The 18,658-nt window shown below is 38.5% G+C and overlaps 2 protein-coding genes across 2 annotated transcripts in view; one reads left to right on the top strand and one right to left on the bottom strand.

Annotated features, from left to right (window-relative positions):
- Window positions 1-18,658, bottom strand: part of LOC106091357 (uncharacterized) — a 134,841-nt gene that overhangs the window by 98,023 nt on the left and 18,160 nt on the right. The window lies entirely within an intron of this gene.
- LOC106091350 (alpha-tocopherol transfer protein-like) lies at window positions 2,089-17,694 on the top strand. The gene is made up of 6 exons (XM_013257842.2): window positions 2,089-2,483; window positions 14,491-14,650; window positions 14,724-14,805; window positions 16,157-16,462; window positions 17,280-17,416; window positions 17,478-17,694. The coding sequence occupies exons 1-6, from the start codon at window positions 2,393-2,395 to the stop codon at window positions 17,524-17,526; spliced, it is 825 nt and encodes a 274-aa protein (XP_013113296.1). The 5' UTR covers window positions 2,089-2,392; the 3' UTR covers window positions 17,527-17,694.

Raw genomic sequence — 18,658 nt, 5'->3', positions numbered from 1 at the left:
ATGGAATCCCAGGAAGGTTTTTACCGGCCTTAAAACTCAGTATTTATTTTGTAAGCATGAAATAACCCAAATTTTTGGATACAAAGGTGGTGAAGTCGAAGTTCGTATTTGAAATCTCTGAAAAAACTTCAAATACAAATTTGTCCTCGAACATTTCATTAAGGAATAGATAGCAAACATCTCAGATTTCAATAAATTCTGGGTCATTCAATTCTAAGCTCAAAGGACCTCCTTTTTAAAGCCGAGCGCGAACGGCGTTCCGCAGGCCCTCACTTCTTTGGGAAAAAATTTTTACATTGTACTATTATGCAATTTACCTGGCATAGGAGGGGTTAACCACCACTTGCAAATTTCTGATGTTATCGCCAGGATTCAAAACCACATGCATAACATTATAAGCGGACATGATAACTTCAGCGCCAAGGTGGTCTCAAATAAACTCTAGGTTCATGAGGAGGAGATAACCACCACATACAAATTTTCTGATGTTATCGCCAGGATTCAAACCCAGATGCACAACATCATAAGCGGACATGATAACCTCTGTGCCACAGTGGCCTCAAATAAACTCTAGGCTCATGATATTGCGCTGACTTTGATTCCACGACTCGCTAGTAACAACGAGCGAACCAGTCGCCGCTCTTATATTCGTAGCATCTGCCAGCTACTGAACGTAGAGGTAGAGGTGATGGCCAGTGCAAAGTCAATGGCAAGAGGGGAATTTGTAGATGGATGACTGACTGCCACGATAACCTGACTTACCGCCGAACCTATATGTGCAAATAAGTTACCGGCTCTCGATAAGAGTTCACTGGTCAATTTGACAGGAAATCATGCAGTTAACTTAAGCGATGCCCTCCTATGTAATCGACTGGGGTAGGAAGGTCTATTTCAGTGGACTTAGTCTTTTCGAATATTCCATTGTATTTGCCTAACTTTATCTTATAGATGTCTAATTTTGTAAACCGTAGTGTTGATAAATCTTAGCTCATATTATTGCATTTCATTTAATTTCTTTATTTTTTTTTATACTTGTGTCAATAAACTAGAAATTTAACTTTTTCCAATATACCTAACAATCTTCATATTTTTTAACCATACAGCGTTTGAATTGTATGTTAAGTCTTAGTCTTAGTCTTTTCGAATATTCCATTGTATTTGCCTAACTTTATCTTATAGATGTCTAATTTTGTAAACCGTAGTGTTGATAAATCTTAGCTCATATTATTGCATTTCATTTAATTTCTTTATTTTTTTTTATACTTGTGTCAATAAACTAGAAATTTAACTTTTTCCAATATACCTAACAATCTTCATATTTTTTAACCATACAGCGTTTGAATTGTTTGTTAATTGTATGTTCGAATATTCCATTGTATTTGCCTAACTTTATCTTATAGATGTCTAATTTTGTAAACCGTAGTGTTGATAAATCTTAGCTCATATTATTGCATTTCATTTAATTTCTTTATTTTTTTTTTTATACTTGTGTCAATAAACTAGAAATTTAACTTTTTCCAATATACCTAACAATCTTCATATTTTTTAACCATACAGCGTTTGAATTGTATGTTAAGCCATTCACAATTAAGGTCATTCACAATAATTCATGTTGAGATGTCAAAGGCAACTAAGCATCAACTGTGGTGAATTGAGCTCATCTCTCAATCTCTCTCTTTGTATGTGTTTGTGTGTAAATGACACCAAAACTATATCACATGGGTTACGAAATAAGAGATTTTGACCATAGCTGTTTTGAATCAACGTAAACACGTTCAATTGACCAGCAGAAAAAATTACCACCAGCTAAAACATGAAAATGCATTGAAGCGTATCTAAATATTTTAAACTTTTAGTGACTGTAGAAAAGATTATTTTTGTAAAATTAAAATTCAAAGCAAAAAAAAAAAATTGTCATTCCATACCATGCATGCTTGAAAAACAATAACTGAGACCGCTAAACAACGATAGACGGACAGACAGCAGCCAAAACAGCGTAACAAAGATGTCTCATTTCTAGGGAAATTTGAGAACACAGTAGTCTTTGTTGGTATGATTGAGCGTTTCATGCGCGCTCTGGCAAACGATTTGAGTTAGTAGACAGCGGTACTCCTTTGCAGAAATACGAAATACAACACAAAGCGCACAAGCTCTCCATATAAACCCAAAAATCAAACAAAATAAACAAACATAAAACTTCCAACGCTCGAATTGCAAGCACATAGTACAATTACCTATTTAAGGAAATTCATGAAAAGAAAAATTAAGCTAAAAAAATAGCAGAATTACATTGGAAATTAATTAAGTGAATGATTACAATTCATGTACATATATAATTTAAAGAAAACGCGTGTGCATTAAACAAATTCACAAAAAAAAACAAAGCTAAAAAATGCAGGCAATTGGTGATGCGGAACAAGAGAAGACCATCGATTACTTGCAAAAATGGTTTGAGGAGAACAAAAAGTTGCCAAACAAAATTGGTAAGCTTAGGTGAAAACCTAAATAACAAACAAACGTTTGTGTAGTGCAATTAAATATTACTTATAAGCCAAACTTTTTATGGCGTTTAATTTAACGTCGAAAGATTTCTTCATAGCAACAAAGATTTTTATACACACAAACACATATGTAATTACCAACATGTGCTAAGTGCATATAACGGAAAATTGCAATTACCGCCAAAAAATGAATGTCACCAACAATGATTATGCTTAACATATGGAAGAGAAATTGACTTTGATGTTATCGGTAATCGATAACAAAACAAATATGTACCCATTAACAGAGTTCAAGGTTACACAAAATAACTGTTATACGGAATTTAAGTAATGCAATATACCAAATTATTTTAAAATATATTGAGAAGGAAAAATTAACAAACGATACGGACCGTATCTTATATACCCTTCAACATGTATTGCATTTGTCAAGTTATTTGTCCCGTATCTTTTTATAGACAAAAAAAGATAATGGATAAGAATTGCTTTGCAACTTGAGCTATATCTGGTTATGGACCGAAACGGACAAGAAGTATAATGAGGAGATCGGTTAATATGGGAGCTATATTAGGTTATGGACCGATTCAGGCCATATTTGGCATATATGTTGAAGATCATAGAAGTTGTAATGCAAAATTTCTGCCAAATTAGGCAAGAACTGCGCCCTCTTGGGGCTGAAGAAGTCCAATCAGGAGATCGGTTTATATGGGAGCTATATCAGATTTTAGACCAATTCAGGCTATACTTAAATCGTCTGTTTGAGGTTATAGAAGAAGTAGTTGTACAAAATTACTGACAAATCGCACAAGAATTGCGCCCTCTAGAGGCCCAAGAACTATATTACTGAGATCGGTTTATAAGGGAGCTATGCCAGGTTAAAACCCTGTTTGGACCATACATGACATAGTTGCTGGAAGTCAAAAGAAAACACTTCATGCAAAATTGCAGCTAAATCGGATAAAAATTGCGCCACCTAGCGGCTCAAGAAGTTAAGATCCGAGATCCGTTTATAAAGAGCTTTATCAGATTATGAACCGATTTTAACTTAGCTTAAGAAGTATAATCGGGAGATCGGTTCATATGGGAGCTATATCAGATTATGAACTGATTCATACTATATTTGGCATGTATATTTGAGATCATAGAAACAGTGACTTGCAAAATTTCAGCCAAATCGGATCAGAATCACGCCCTCTAGAGGTTCAAGAAGTATAATCGGGTGATCGGTTTATGTGGATTTGAACCAATATGGACCATACTTGGAAAATCTGTTGAATGTCATAAAAAAAGTCATAATATAAAATTTCAGCCAAATCGGATAAGAATTTCGCCCTCAAGCGACTCAAGAAGTCAAGATCCGAGATCGGTTTATAGAAGACATTGTATAAAATTTCATACAAATCGGATAAGAATTGCGCCGTCTTGAGGCTCAAGAATTATATTCGGGAAATCGGTTGATAAGGGAGCTATGTCAAGTTATAAACCGATTTGGACCATACTTTACACGTATGTTTAAGGTTATAGAAGAAGTTGCTATGCAAAATTTCAGCCAAATCAGGCAAGAATTGCGCCCTATAGGGGCTTATGAAATAAAATCTGGAGGTCGGTTTATATGGGAGCTACGTCAGATTATGGACCGATTCAGACCACACGTATGTTTAAGGTTATAAAAGAAGTCGTTGTACAAAATTTCAGGCAAATCGCATAAAAATTGTGCAAAATTGCAAAATTGCAGCCACATCGGTTAATAATTGCGCTCTCTAGCGGCTCAAGAAATCAAGATCCGAGATCGGTTTATATAAGAGCTATATCACGTTACGAGTTTGGCTATACTTAGCATAGTTGTTGGAAGTCACAAGAAAACATGTCATGCAAAATTTCACACAAATCGGATGAAAATTGCGCCTTCCAGAGGTTCAAAAAGTCAAACCAGACCGCTTTATATGGCAGTTAAAACAAAACACGCATCGGTATAGCAGGTAATACCATCAGGGATAATCGAGGCAACGATAGGAAACTTGGATGGATTGGTAGAGGCTTCAGATCGCATAGCTGAGACTATACTTAAGTTCGAATGAGAGAAACTGATGGCAGCGGCACGGTCTGGTATTGCCATCTGGTAGTTCATGCTACATGGTTGGATCAAAGCTAGAGGATAAAGTTGGTTTGGGAGTTTACATTGAGGACCCAGAGACTGAGATCTGTTTCCGAGAGGTAGACCTGTAGACGGTATGGCATTGAAGCGAGGAAATCGAATGCTATACCAACCAGAATGGTGTTGTCACGGACGGTCTTGCAATGTAAAAGGAGATTAACGCCTTCTCTGAGAATCGCAAGATCAGCATCGTTTGGGAGCCAGACCATAAGGGAATAAGGGGAATGGAAGGCAAACGATTTGGACGTGAAGTCCAGAAGGCTATCATCAATAAACTTGGTGAATCCGAAACCTTTTGGTGCGACACAGTCCGAGTTTAGACAGTAGACGAAGCACGGTCAGTAGGATGAAGAAATCCCTATGGTGAGATCCAAATCTTGAGAGGACGAGGCTGAAAAAAAGTAAGAAGTAGATCAGTATAGCTTTTGGTATCATTACTGGACACATATCATTATAGCCACACGTTGCAAGTGTATCGATTCTTCTGATATATTCCTTGTTCCCTCTTCTCTCTGAGATCAAACCGACCCGGCATATTTTTTGAGCTGGTTCCTAGATCCAGCTCTGAAAATCCCGCTACTTCAACTGGATCGGCCACAGAGATATCCCAGGGAATTGTAGAGCCGACGAGCTTGCGAAACCAGAAACTTCCCTATACTTTCCAGGGGAACTGGAATCTGTTGATAACCCTCTAGCGACATGTAAGTAAAGTCATGAAGATAAAGCCCGTAGAGCAACAAATGAAACATTCACGCAAATTTGTTATTGAAAACAGCAAAAATTTTTGCTAAACAGCAGTTTTTGTGTGCTGAAAATGGAAAAGCAGACATTACTGCTGTTTCTGCAAACATACGGCTGTCGTATTAGCAAACATAACGGTCAGCTAAATCAGCAAACAAAATCTGCTCAAAAAAACGTTTTGCTATTTTTAGTTAAGTTAGTAGTTTCCTCATGTAGAAAGTCGATGCACGCCATTTGGTGACATCCTATGATGGTCGTTAGTGCCGCGTTCTGGCAGATCTGTAGATTTCGCCACTCCCAAGGTTTTTGGATGCCTCGCCGTTGGGATCGTTTTCTCGAGGTTACTTGTTAGTATTTAGTCGGAGACTAAAGCACCTTGTCTCCTGGTTTACTTTGGTGGATGGGGGGCTAGACACAATCCGCATAAAAGCCAAATTCTTCAACAAAGGCGTTATATCTTTGGTCCAACAGTTGTAAAATTTAGCTTCCACAAGGTAATGTCCGATAACGGATTGAGGCTAATAACATGGTAGTAAGCAGCACCAGATTTCAACATAAAAAAAATCACAGTCACGCGGTTGTCCCCAGATCAAAAAGTAAGGACCCAAATTGATCACGTTGTAATAGATGTACGATCGATCCGAAGAGCAAACATAGGTTCGGATCATTACCTTGTTGCAACAAAGGTTCGCAAACGTTTGAGCGAGCTGAGAAGTTTTCGATCTGACACTGCACGGAAGTTAGACATTGAAAATCTGCATTGCCCACACCATGGAAAATGATGCGAAATCCATACTAGGGTCCCAGAAGCCTCTCCCAATAAACCCATGGTACGACCAAGAGTGTCGAAATGCTATTTATGTCAAGTATAGCGCATACAGAGCAACCCTGCAATCAGTAGCAACGCGCCAGATGTAGGAGAGGTATCGGGGGAAACAGGGAGTGGAGAAACGTATATTCTACAGAAAAAAAGGAAATGGAAAACGTGAGCGTGAGCGAATTGGCATGTACAGGAATCAGAATAATGCTCGGAAATTTTACAAGAGAATTAAATAATAAACCGATGGCTTTGATACAGGCGCATCCTCCTACAGGAAATCTGGTAACAGATATAGATAGTATGCTGAGGATATGGAAAGAACGTTTTACCCAGCTGCTAGTGTCCGACGATGGCGGCGAAGAGGATACCGCAGAGCCAATCCCTGATGATGGCATAGAATGTTTACCTCCTAGTCAGAATGGGGTCCAACTAGCTGTGCACTGACTGAAGAACAACAAGGCAGCAGGAGCCAACGGGTTGCCCGCTGACCTATTTAAGAGCCGAGGCGACACGCAGATAAGGCTTATGCCTCAGCTTGTCTGCGCGATCTGGCTAGAAGAACGCTTACCCGATGTTTGAAACCTCAGCATACTATGTCCCGCACACAAGAAGGAGACAAGACCCATCGCATACATGATAATCTTAAGCGTTCTGTGTGAAAGATTTAATTCTAAAGTCATTGTGATAATTGAACCCTATCCCTGCGGCTTTAGACCTGGTTAACCCACCATAGATCAGATATTCGCACTACGCCAAATGCTGGACCCGAGAAGGACAAGTCAATTCTTTACGTACGAAGGTATTTCAAGTTTGAGTTTGGTATCCCTGCAATATTAATAAGACTTTGCAGGATGAACACTTACTGATATGCGTTCCTCAGTAAGAATAGAAAAGAATCTCTCCAAACCATTCAAGACTTAAAGAGGTTTCAGACAGGATACAAATGCAAATTTTGCCCATGAACATTCCACCAAGGAACAAAGGCAAACTTCTCACATATCAATGAGTGCAGTCCGATTCAAGTTTAAGCTCAATGATAAGGGGCCTCCTTTTTATAGCCGAGTCCGAACGGCGTGCCGCAGTGTGACACCTCTTTGGAGAGGAGTTTTACATGGCATAGCATTAGGAGGGGAAAACCACCGCTGAAAATTTTTTTCTGATGGTCTCGCCAGGATTTGAACTCAGGCATTCAACATCATAGGAGAACATGCTAACCTCTGCGCTACGGTGGCGTCCTCAGACAGGACACAACCTATCTTAATATTCTGCTAGAGAAGATATGGCACACTACTCACAAGAGAACACATGCTACTCGTTTTTGCCGACGACATCGATATCATGGATATCGGTCACCAGTAGTAGTAACTGCAGCCTATGTACGATTCGAAAGTGGGTCTGGCAGTAAATGGAGATAAGAATAAATGGATGCAAACTCCCACAATGTCTTGTAAACCCGACCAGATAAAGATAGGAAAAGGCACCACAGCAACCGAAACGAATGACACCAGTTTTGAAATAAAGCGAAGTATGATATTGACAAACAAATGCTACTTTGGATTAAGCAAGCAGTTTAGAAACAAGGTCACCTCTCGATAGACGAAGATTAGGCTGTACAAGACACTGATACTACCATGGGCGCTTGTGACTACGTACATTTCTTTCAACCTCTGTAGATTTTTAAATGTTAACTATGACAGACCATCAGACCGAATCAGCGAATCCGACTTCATAAGGTACAACGGCTTTTATTTTTCTTGAAAATAGTTTGAATTGGCAACAAATACCCAAAAACAATTGTCTAAATAGTATTCAGAAAACATTCAAATATGCTTTTGTCATCATATCTAAACTTTATTTGCCAAAAATAACAACATATCGATTGTTTAGTTTCTTCTTTTCTTTACAATAACAATTCGAAAATCGGAACAGGCCTGACTTTAGGCATTTAGAATCCCATTAAGAATAATTTTATTTATATACAGTGTTCCCCTAATAATATATAATGAATGTATGGGCATATAATAGTTGTAAATATTCAAGAATACTTATATTTGGAAAATTCTAAACCTTACTCATTTATAAAATTACTATTTGCACGCATGACAAAACGGCCACACATATCTTAATGACGGATTTAGCAGAATTTTGACCTTAGCTGAGATCAAAGTTCACCAGCACAACAAAAGAACAAATTTTACAAATAAGCCAAAATAGATATCACTCTTCGTGTAAAAATATTTATATACGATATTCAAACGATAAAATATTAAACATTTAACGTCTCTGTTACGTTAAAAGTAGCCATACAATGAGTAATAACCTCATTGCAATTAACTGAAAGCGGCAATGCGTACAATAAAACCATTAAATTTTATAATCGTTGCCTAAGAATGGTTTTGAAATACTTGTATTAAGAAAAATAACGATTTTTTCAAACAACAAACGACAGTCAAATGCATACTTTGAAGCTTAATCAAACAATTACTATGCAAGTTTGTTCTTTGAATACCAATGAGATGATTGAAACAATACAAAATTAATCTCGAAACGGTTATATGACAGCCAATCAAAAGAGATGGGGTAAGAGACTAAAGCGAAGCTATAACAAACGTTGCCAAAACCAAAACGTTACCAAAACCAAGAACTTTTAACTTAAATTAAAAAGTTACCCAAGCATCAAAAAATGTTCGTCTGTCTCGACAACAGCACGCCTATAGCAAGAGCAACTCTAAAGATATAGCCATGCATTATCTATCAATGAATCTACAATGGTAGCATTTATTAATATTGAGGATGCCTTGAATAATGAAAAACCAACCTCAATCATGAAGGAGCTGGAAACTCTGGACATTAATACAAAGTCAACAAGTAAAAGCGTGTAAAGTTCGGCCGGGTCGAATCTTATATACCCTCCACCATGGATCGCATTTGTCGAGTTCTTTTCCCCGCATCTCTTCTTAGGCAAAAAAAAGGATAAAAGAAAAGATTTGCTTTACTATTAGAGCGATATCAAGATATGTCCAGTTCGGACCACAATTAAATTATATGTTGGAGACCTGTGTAAAATGTCAGCCAATTCGAATAAGAATTGCGCTCTTTAGGGGCTCAGGAAGTAAAATAGAGAGATCGATTTATATGGGAGCTGTATCAGGCAATAGACCGATTCAGACCATAATAAACACGTATATTGATGGTCATTAGAGGATCCGTCGTACAAAATTTCAAGCAAATCGGATAATAATTGCGATCTCTAGAGGCTCAAGAAGTCAAGATCCCAGATCGGTTTATTTAGCAGCTATATCAGGTTATAAACCGATTTCAACCTTATTTGACACAGTTGTTAGATATCGTAACAAAACACGTTGTGCAAAAATTCATTCAAATCGAATAAGAATTGCGCCCTCTAGAGGCTCAAGAAGTCAAGACCCAAATTCGGTTTATATGGCAGCTATATCAGGTTATAGACCGATTCAGACCATACTTCGCACAGTTGTTGGATATCATAACAAAACATGTTACGTGAAATTTCATTCCAATCGCAATAGAATTGCGCACTCTAGAGACTCTAAAAGTCAAGACCCAAGATCGTTGTATATGGCAGCTATATCAGGTAATGGACCGATTTAAACCATACTTGGCACAGTTGTTGAATATTATAACAAAACACGTTGTGCAAAATTTCATTCCAATCGGATAAGAATTGCGCCCTCTAGAGGCTCAAGAAGTCAAGACCCAAGATCGGTTTATATGACAGCTATATCAAAACATGGACCGATATGGCCCATTTACAATACCAACCGACTTACACTAATAAGAAGTATTTGTGCAAAATTTCAAGCGGCTAGCTTTACTCCTTCGAAAGTTAGCGTGCTTTCGACAGACAGACGGACGGACGGACAGACGGACGGACGGACAGACATAAAATGTCACGACGATAAAGAATATATATACTTTATGGGGTCTCAGAATATTTAGAGTAGTTACAAACAGAATGACGAAATTAGTACACCCCCATCCTATGGTGGAGGGTATAAAAAGATTAGGGCTCGGCTATAAAAAGAAGCCCCCCTATCATTGAGCTTAAAGTTGATTCGGAGAGCACTCATTGATATGTGAGAAGTTTGACACTGTTCCTTAATGGAATGTTAATGGGTAAATTTGAAAAAAAGTTTAGGGATGACTTGTTTAATTCACGAAGTACATCAGTGCATATACATTAGAGTGTCCCACAAAACAAAAAAAAGTATTTTTTTGGAATGCATACCCTAATTTTTATCCTTTTGATCCCATTTAGCCAAATACGAAATATTATAGTAATCGGTAAACGATAACCCGTGCCGCCAGGACGTCGAAATTTGGATGTAGTACTTTCTCAGGAATCAAGTTGAGTATATTAAGTCTTAGCATGAAATTGGTAAACTAAGAATACATTTATATGGAACTAGCATACCCCCCGTCCGCTTTGCTACCCACTTGAATGGTATTTAAGATGATATTACAGTGGTTTGCAAATTGTCTACACACAGAAAACAGATTTGTTACCTCAATCGACTTTTTGTTCCCCTAGCCGAATGTAGAATAGCGTTCCAAGCGCCTCGATCTTCTGCGCTCATTCTAAAATCACTGACACCAAGTTTCGAGGTGTCTTCTACCACTTGATCATTCCATCGGACTTTTGGTCTTCCCGGTTTGCGTGTACCACCGAGTTTGCCTTCAAAAGACTTCTTTGCTGGAACCTCTTCATCCATTATGACAACATGACCTAGCCAACGGAGCCGTTATATTTTGATGAGTGTAACTATGCTATCATCGTCATACAGCTCGTGGTTCATACGTCGCCTATATTCTTCATTAACGCAAACTGGTTCATATATTTTACGCAGAATCTTTCTCTCAAATACTCCAAGCACTGCCTCATCTGCTTTCACAAGTACCCATGCCTCAGAACCATATAACAATGTTTCTAAACTGCTTACTTAGTCCAAAGTAGCATCTTCGCTTTATCTCAAAACTGGTATCATTCGTTTCGGTTACGGCGGTGCCGAGATAGATAAAGTTACTGACAATCTCAAAGTTGTGGTTCCCAACTTTCTCCATTTTCTTAATCTGCTCGGTTGTACAAGGTGTTTTGGGAGTTGAAACCATCCATTTCGCCTTATCTCCATTTACTGCCAGACCCATTTTCACTGACTCTTTTTCGATTCTTTCAAAGGCTGCAGTTACTACTTCTGGCGACCGACCTATGACCGACCTTCTGGCGACCGACCATGTGTTCTCTTGTGATTAGTGTGCCATTCACATCTGGATCTCGTATAATCTTCTCCAGCAGGCTATTAAAGAGATCTCACGATAGGCTGTCTCTTTGTCTGAAACCTCGTTTGGTATTGAATGGTTCGGAGAGATTCTTTCCCATTTTTACTGAGGAACGCGTATCAGCAAGTGTCATCCGGCAGAGTCTTAATAATTTTGCAGGGATACCAAACTCAGACATGGCTTGAAATACCTTTGAACGTAATGGGGTATCGAAATCGGTTTTGTAATCAACAAAGAGATAGAAGGTGTTGATTTATCTTTCTCGGGTCTTATCCAGGATTTGGCGCAGTGTGAATATCTGGTCCAGGGTGGATTTACCAGGTCTAAAGCCACATTTATAGCGCCCAATTATCGCATTGATTTTAGGTTTCAATCTTTCACACAGTACGCTCGAGAGTATCTTGTATGCGATGGGGAAGAGACTTATCCCTCAGTGGTTGGCACATTCCGTCTTGTCTCCTTTTTTGTGTACGGGACATAGTAAGTTGAGGTTTCCATCATCGGGTATGCGTTCTTCTAGCCAGATTGAGCAGATAAGCTGATGCATACGCCTTATCGCCTCCGATCTTCAATAGTACAGCGGGTAACCTGTCAGCCCCTGCTGTCTTGTGGTTATTTTGTCGGGTCACTGCTACTTGCACCTCATTCTTACTAGGAGGTAAACATTCTATACCACCATCATTGATTGGTTCTGCGGTATCCTCTTCGCCGCCAACGTCGGACACTAGCATGTTGAAATCTTTTGGTAGAATTTCCGGACTTCATTCTGACTCCTGTACATCTCAATTCGCTCACACTCACGTCTTTCCATTTCCTTTTTCTTTCTGCGGAATAGACGTTTCTCTTCTCTCTTTTTCTCCCGATACCTCTCCTTCATCTGACGCGTCGCTAATGATTCCAGGGTTTCTTTATATGCCGCATTGTTGGCTTCATTAGCATCTCGACACTCTTGGTCGTACCATGGATTTCTTGGAGGAGGCTTCCGGTACCCAAGCACGGATTTCGCGGCATTTTCCATGGAATGGGCAATAGTCAAATGCCACTGTGCCATTATATCATCGGAACAAGGAGTGCTTTCATCAAGCAGTAGGGTCAGTCGAGTGGAGTATGCCGTTTCCATCTGTTGTGTTTGCAGCTTTTCAATATCCAGCTTCCATGAAGTGTCAGATCGTACTTTCCTCACCTTTGCTGCAACAAGGTAATGATCCGAATCTATATTCGATCCACGGATCGATCGTACATCTAACACGCTGGATGAATGCCTTCCATCTATCACAACGTGATCAATTTGGTTCCTCGTGTTTTGATCGAGTGACAGCCATGTGGCTTTGTGAATATTTTTATGTTGAAATCGGGTACTACTACGTACCATGTTTTTGCCGCGGCGAAATCTATCAGCCTCAACCCATTACTGGACGTTATCTCGTGGAGGCTAAACTTTCCAACATTTGGACAAAAATGTCTTTCTTCCTTATCTTCGCATTAAAATCTCCCAGAACGTTTTTAATATGATGGGCGGTACAACTGTTATACTCTCTCTCTCTAGGCGCTCGTAGAAAATATCCTTAATATCCTCGTCCTTGTCTTCCGTCGGGGCATGGGCACAAATAAGGCTGATGTTGAAGAATTTGGCTTTTATGCCGATTGTGGCTAGCCTCTTATTCACCGGAATAAAGCTGGAGACAAGGTGTTTTAGTCTCCGACTAACCACAAATCCACAGACAAATTAATGACTCGTATTATAGCAGTTATAGTCCGTCACCGTTTTTTGTTGTAATGACGCCATTCCTAGTCCATCGCATTTCCTGTAAGGCGGTAATATCTGCCTTGTACTTCTCTAATACATCCGTCAGCGCGTATACTGCACCTTATCTACAAAGAATGCGGACATTTCAGGTGCAGATCCACATATCATGGACCTTTTTTCGTTTGCGTGGGTCGTCAACATTGGGGGGGGGGTCCGTTTTTACTATACCTTTGTTTCCCGGGGGCGGGTTACTGGCCCAGCGCCCCAACCGCATGGGGTTTGTGGGATTGCACATGTATCCCTCGTTGTGACGAGCCGCTTGTTCCAAGATCCGATGCTTCCCTCCAGCCACCCCTAACCTGGGAACAGACGCTGATATTGGCCATTGGTTATTTGAAGGCGACAATAACTCGCCTCGTCATCTCGAGTACCATTAGTACTCAGTATTTAATTCAGAGCCAGTGCCACCTGACTCCTCGATGAGACTCTCCTCACGAAAATCGCTGACTGCCCACGGCCGCATTTGCAGCTACTCCGCATAAAAACGGAGCTTTCCACCATCCTCAGCCTGTGGACGCGTCCTGTACCTTTCAGCTATGCATCCCGTGGTAACGATGGACACCACACAAGTCGGAGCTCATTTCAAAAAAAAAATTCTAGTCGCCCGTTAAATCCTGTCGAGATGTAACTGTAGCACAATTTGGAGAGCTGTAGCTCAATCAATCTCAATCTACCAGATCTAGATCATACGAATATCTGAAAAACCTTCTAGTCGCCCGATTTACACTGTCAGGCTGTACGTGTATCCAAATTTTGAAAGCTTTAACTCAAACATTTAAGAAAGTACCATTTTGTACGTTTTTGTACCAAAATGTACGATTTTCAAAAAAGTCTTCCAGTCGCCCGATAAGTACTGTCGACTTTTATCTATATCACTGTTTTGAGAGCTTTAACAGTTTAAGCAGTTCTGTGATAGATAGACTTTTTATACTTGGGTGCGTATGACATATCAGAATTTTCATTACGTATACGCAACACCCAATACGCAAGAACTATAATTGAAGTCCTATGTTATATAAAATAATTCTTTATTTCCAAATATCACCTTTTATAGTAGTCTGTAACAGGAGGTTTTTTTACTTTCTTATGAATTCTTTTACTTTCCTTTAATCGATTTTTAAACTCTGATTCTTCCTATTTTGTCTCCCTATAGACCGCATTCTATTGACCCGTTTTTATTACTGCATGTACAAAGATGTTGAGGAAACCAAAAAACTATTGGAAATAAACTATACCATACGCAATGACTATCCACATATCTATATTGAACGTGACCCCACAGACCACGATACAATCAATGCATTTGCGTATACGTGAGTATACTTATAAAGAACCTTAAGGATATAAGGATACTAATAAAATCTTTAAATTTTCTTAAAAACCTAGAGATATGGTACCTCTGCCAGGTTTAACGGCAGAAAATTATCGCATCACATTTCTTCGTTTAACTGACTTTGATCCTAGTATGGTAAGTAGTCTATATAACGTAATGTATGGCCTACAGGATTCACTTAATAAGGATGTGTCAAGCGATCACCCGCCATAAAAGTTTTTTTTTTTTTATTTTTGACTTGCCATTGAGAATGCCTACTTGTTCACTTTTTACATTCGGTCTTTGTCTACGCGTTTTCCTATTTGTGCCCTATATTACAAAGTTAAAAGTTGAGCAATCGATAGATGTTCCTCATATAAAGGGTGATTTTTTTGAGGTTAGGATTTTCATGCATTAGTATTTGACAGATCACGTGGGATTTCAGACATGGTGTCAAAGAGAAAGATGCTCAGTATGCTTTGACATTTCATCATGAATAGACTTACTAACGAGCAACGCTTGCAAATCATTGAATTTTATTACCAAAATCAGTGTTCGGTTCGAAATGTGTTCAAATTTTGACAAATTTTGTTCAGCGATGAGGCTCATTTCTGGTTGAATGGCTACGTAAATAAGCAAAATTGCCGCACTTGGAGTGAAGAGCAACCAGAAGCCGTTCAAGAACTGCCCATGCATCCCGAAAAATGCACTGTTTGGTGTGGTTTGTACGCTGGTGGAATCATTGGACCGTATTTTTTCAAAGATGCTGTTGGACGCAACGTTACGGTGAATGAACACATTTCGAACCGAACACTGATTTTGGTAATAAAATTCAATGATTTGCAAGCGTTGCTCGTTAGTAAGTCTATTCATGATGAAATGTCAAAGCATACTGAGCATCTTTCTCTTTGACACCATGTCTGAAATCCCACGTGATCTGTCAAATACTAATGCATGAAAATCCTAACCTCAAAAAAAACACCCTTTACTTCCACTAAATACTAAATTTCGGTAAATTTTTGACCTTTTCGTGATTTTAAAAGTGATCACCAACGTAAAGTTGCTCAAGTTTAGTTAGTTTTCTTGCCGAAAACAGAAAGTGGAAAAGCCCCATGAACATTATCGGCACATTTTGACATCCTTATGTTCATGGGGCCTTTCCACTTTCTGTTTTCGGCAAGTAACCTAACCTTCAATTATTCACCCATGTATGGTCTAGTAGTTGAGCAACTTTACGTTGGTGATCACTTTAAAAATCACGAAAAGGCAAAAATATACCGAAATTTAGTATTTAGAGGAACTATATGAGGAACATCCGTTACTTTTAAAATCACGAAAATGCAAGAACGGACCGAAATTAAGTATTTTGAGGAAGTATATGGGGAACAGCTAAATACAAGATCTGGATGTAATATGAATCGTTCAATATATGTTTAAATATCAATTAGACCCGTATTTTGATGTCTTTAACACTTTCCCATTTTATATATTTAATCACTTTTCGCAGATGCATCACACCGAAGATACCAAAACCTTTATCATGGTAAGCGATTGCCGATTCTCAATTCCAGATGTGGTAAAGGGTGACACTCCATTGCTGTCAGAGGGTGAAGTACAAATTTTTGATATGAACGGTTATACCATGAAACATGTGGCACGATTATCATTTAGAACTTTACGCACTTATTTGAAGTTTTTACAATTGGCCTTTCCGGTGCGGATAAAGGCCATGCACATGATTAACTGTCCATCGTATTTGGATAAAATTCTGATGGTGGTGAAGCCATTCATAAGCAAAGAGGTCTTTGAAATGGTATGTAAAACAGCAAGAAACTTCAAATACGAAAAACATAAAGTTTAAAATATAAAAGTGTTGAATTAAAGCATTAAAAAAGGAAATTGATTGAAAGTATTTAATGAAGAGGTATTAAGATCGCATTTGACTGAAGACTCCGAAATTTAAAAAAAAAATTTATATAAATATATATAATTTTTTGTATACACATACACGTGTACATAAGAGTGTCCCAAAAAAAACCAAAGTTTGAGCAGAGAATATGCGAGAAAGAAGATGACAACAAAGAGAATGCAAACAAAAATCTGACATCTTAATACCGTCAAAACAAGCCGGCTGATAACAGCTGTTCGCGTAAGATAATCTTTTTAAATCCGCCTTGGTTTGGTGCGTAGAGTAATATGATGCCGTTCAACTAAATTTATTTTGTGTAAATATTTATGAGAATCCATGGTAGTGGGTTCCCAAGATTTAGCACGTTTTTACTCCTTTATATGCATTCATTTATTTTTTTTATTTGTGCCATTGTCAATCGATCACAAATAGCATTAATGTTCATGGGACCTTTCCACTTACTGTTTTCGGCAAGTGACGTAAACTTCGCTTAGTGAGCCCTTCACGTGAACATAGTAACTGCCAAAACAATTCTACAATTTATTTTGTTGGTCTACTGATCCTTTCTTTCATTAATGTATACTGGGATATATTCTACATTTGATACAAGTTATTGTACAATACGATCTTAATACCTCTCCATGTTAATATTCATTATCAATCAATATTTTTATATATTTTTTTGGCATCTATATCTACATAATGTCTTTTGCCTCTCCAGATTCATTTTCATACCAATGGCATAGAGACTTTATACGATTATGTACCCAAAGAAATGTTACCTGAAGAATATGGTGGCAATGCTGGTAAACTAAGTGATTTGAAGGCAGTATTCAGAAAAACCCTGGAGGAGAAAAGGTACTCGAATTCAGTTCTTCAGTGATCACAAACTATAATTACCAGTTTACTCATTTTACAGGGATTACTTAATGGACCCTAATCATTGGAGAGTGGGGAACTCCAAGTAATTGTACAAGCTTTACTATGCATTTCACTTTGTTGTGTGTTTTTTCCTTATTGTTATATACATATGTATTATAAATGTTATTAAAAACGTTTTGTGATTTATACTGTTTACTTAATTCTTTATATAAGAAAATTTAATAAATATATTTTCCTATTAATGTTCCGCAAAATGAATTTTGTTTTTGTAACTACTAGTTTACTTTTAGTTGCGGGGGCATTGCTCACTGGGGTCTGCAAAAGTTATTTTTGTTAGTGACAGAGAAATGGACTTGGTTTTGAATTATTCTTTATTTAGCGCGGGTTTCTCATTTTCCGGTTACAATTTATCGTATCGATATTCATCTGGAATTTGGTTTTTTGAATATATGCTTATTGCTTAACGATAAACCTTAACCGGCATATGGGTGCCAGTTAGTGTCTTATCGTCCCGATAAATACAGCTGTGTTTTGTTTACCGATTGCTGCATCATATAACGGTGTGTTCGCGTACGTATCCAGTAACAATTTGCCAATAAAAATTTGTAAAAAAGTCAGAAGCTTCCGCGGGGGAAAACACATTCAGCAGAAATTTCTAAGCTATTTTGCAAAACTCTCCAAGTGTTTCTCGCTCTAACTCTCTCTCTCTCTTACTAAAAAACGAACGACTTTCCGTAAAAGTTTGTGAAAATTTTTGAGTACGCGAACACTCTAAGTGATGTTTGGTGAGTACCTTGCCATGTCTTCTAAAGAGAAAACCAATTTAACGTTCCGGTTAGCAACCACGAACTTTATTTTTTCTACGAGAAATCCGCCCTTAAAGTAGCAGTTCTTAAACTATGCGCTTACATGCTAGGCTTATCCTATCGGGCCTGGGACGTGAATGGGGCCTGAGGTGGTTTACTCAACTCCAAGACCGGTAGATGACTGCTGTGGGTTCTGACTTAGTGGCTCCTGTGTCAGCGGGACACTGGGCGAAACTCTGGCTGCTTAGGTTAGCGAGATTTGATTCACTCACGGCGTGAACGAGGCTCTGGGTCGAGGGGAAGCGGAAGTCTAGGGCTAATTGGCTCCTGCTTCTAAGGGACAATAACAGAACTTTGGCTAAACTAACCACCGAGATTTGATTCACTCAGAGCATAATTGAGGAGATAGATC

Source organism: Stomoxys calcitrans, chromosome 4 (genome assembly GCF_963082655.1).
Source record: "Stomoxys calcitrans chromosome 4, idStoCalc2.1, whole genome shotgun sequence".
NCBI lineage: Eukaryota > Metazoa > Arthropoda > Insecta > Diptera > Muscidae > Stomoxys > Stomoxys calcitrans.
Note: the sequence above shows the minus strand (reverse complement) of the source record. Positions and strands in the feature narration are given on the sequence as shown.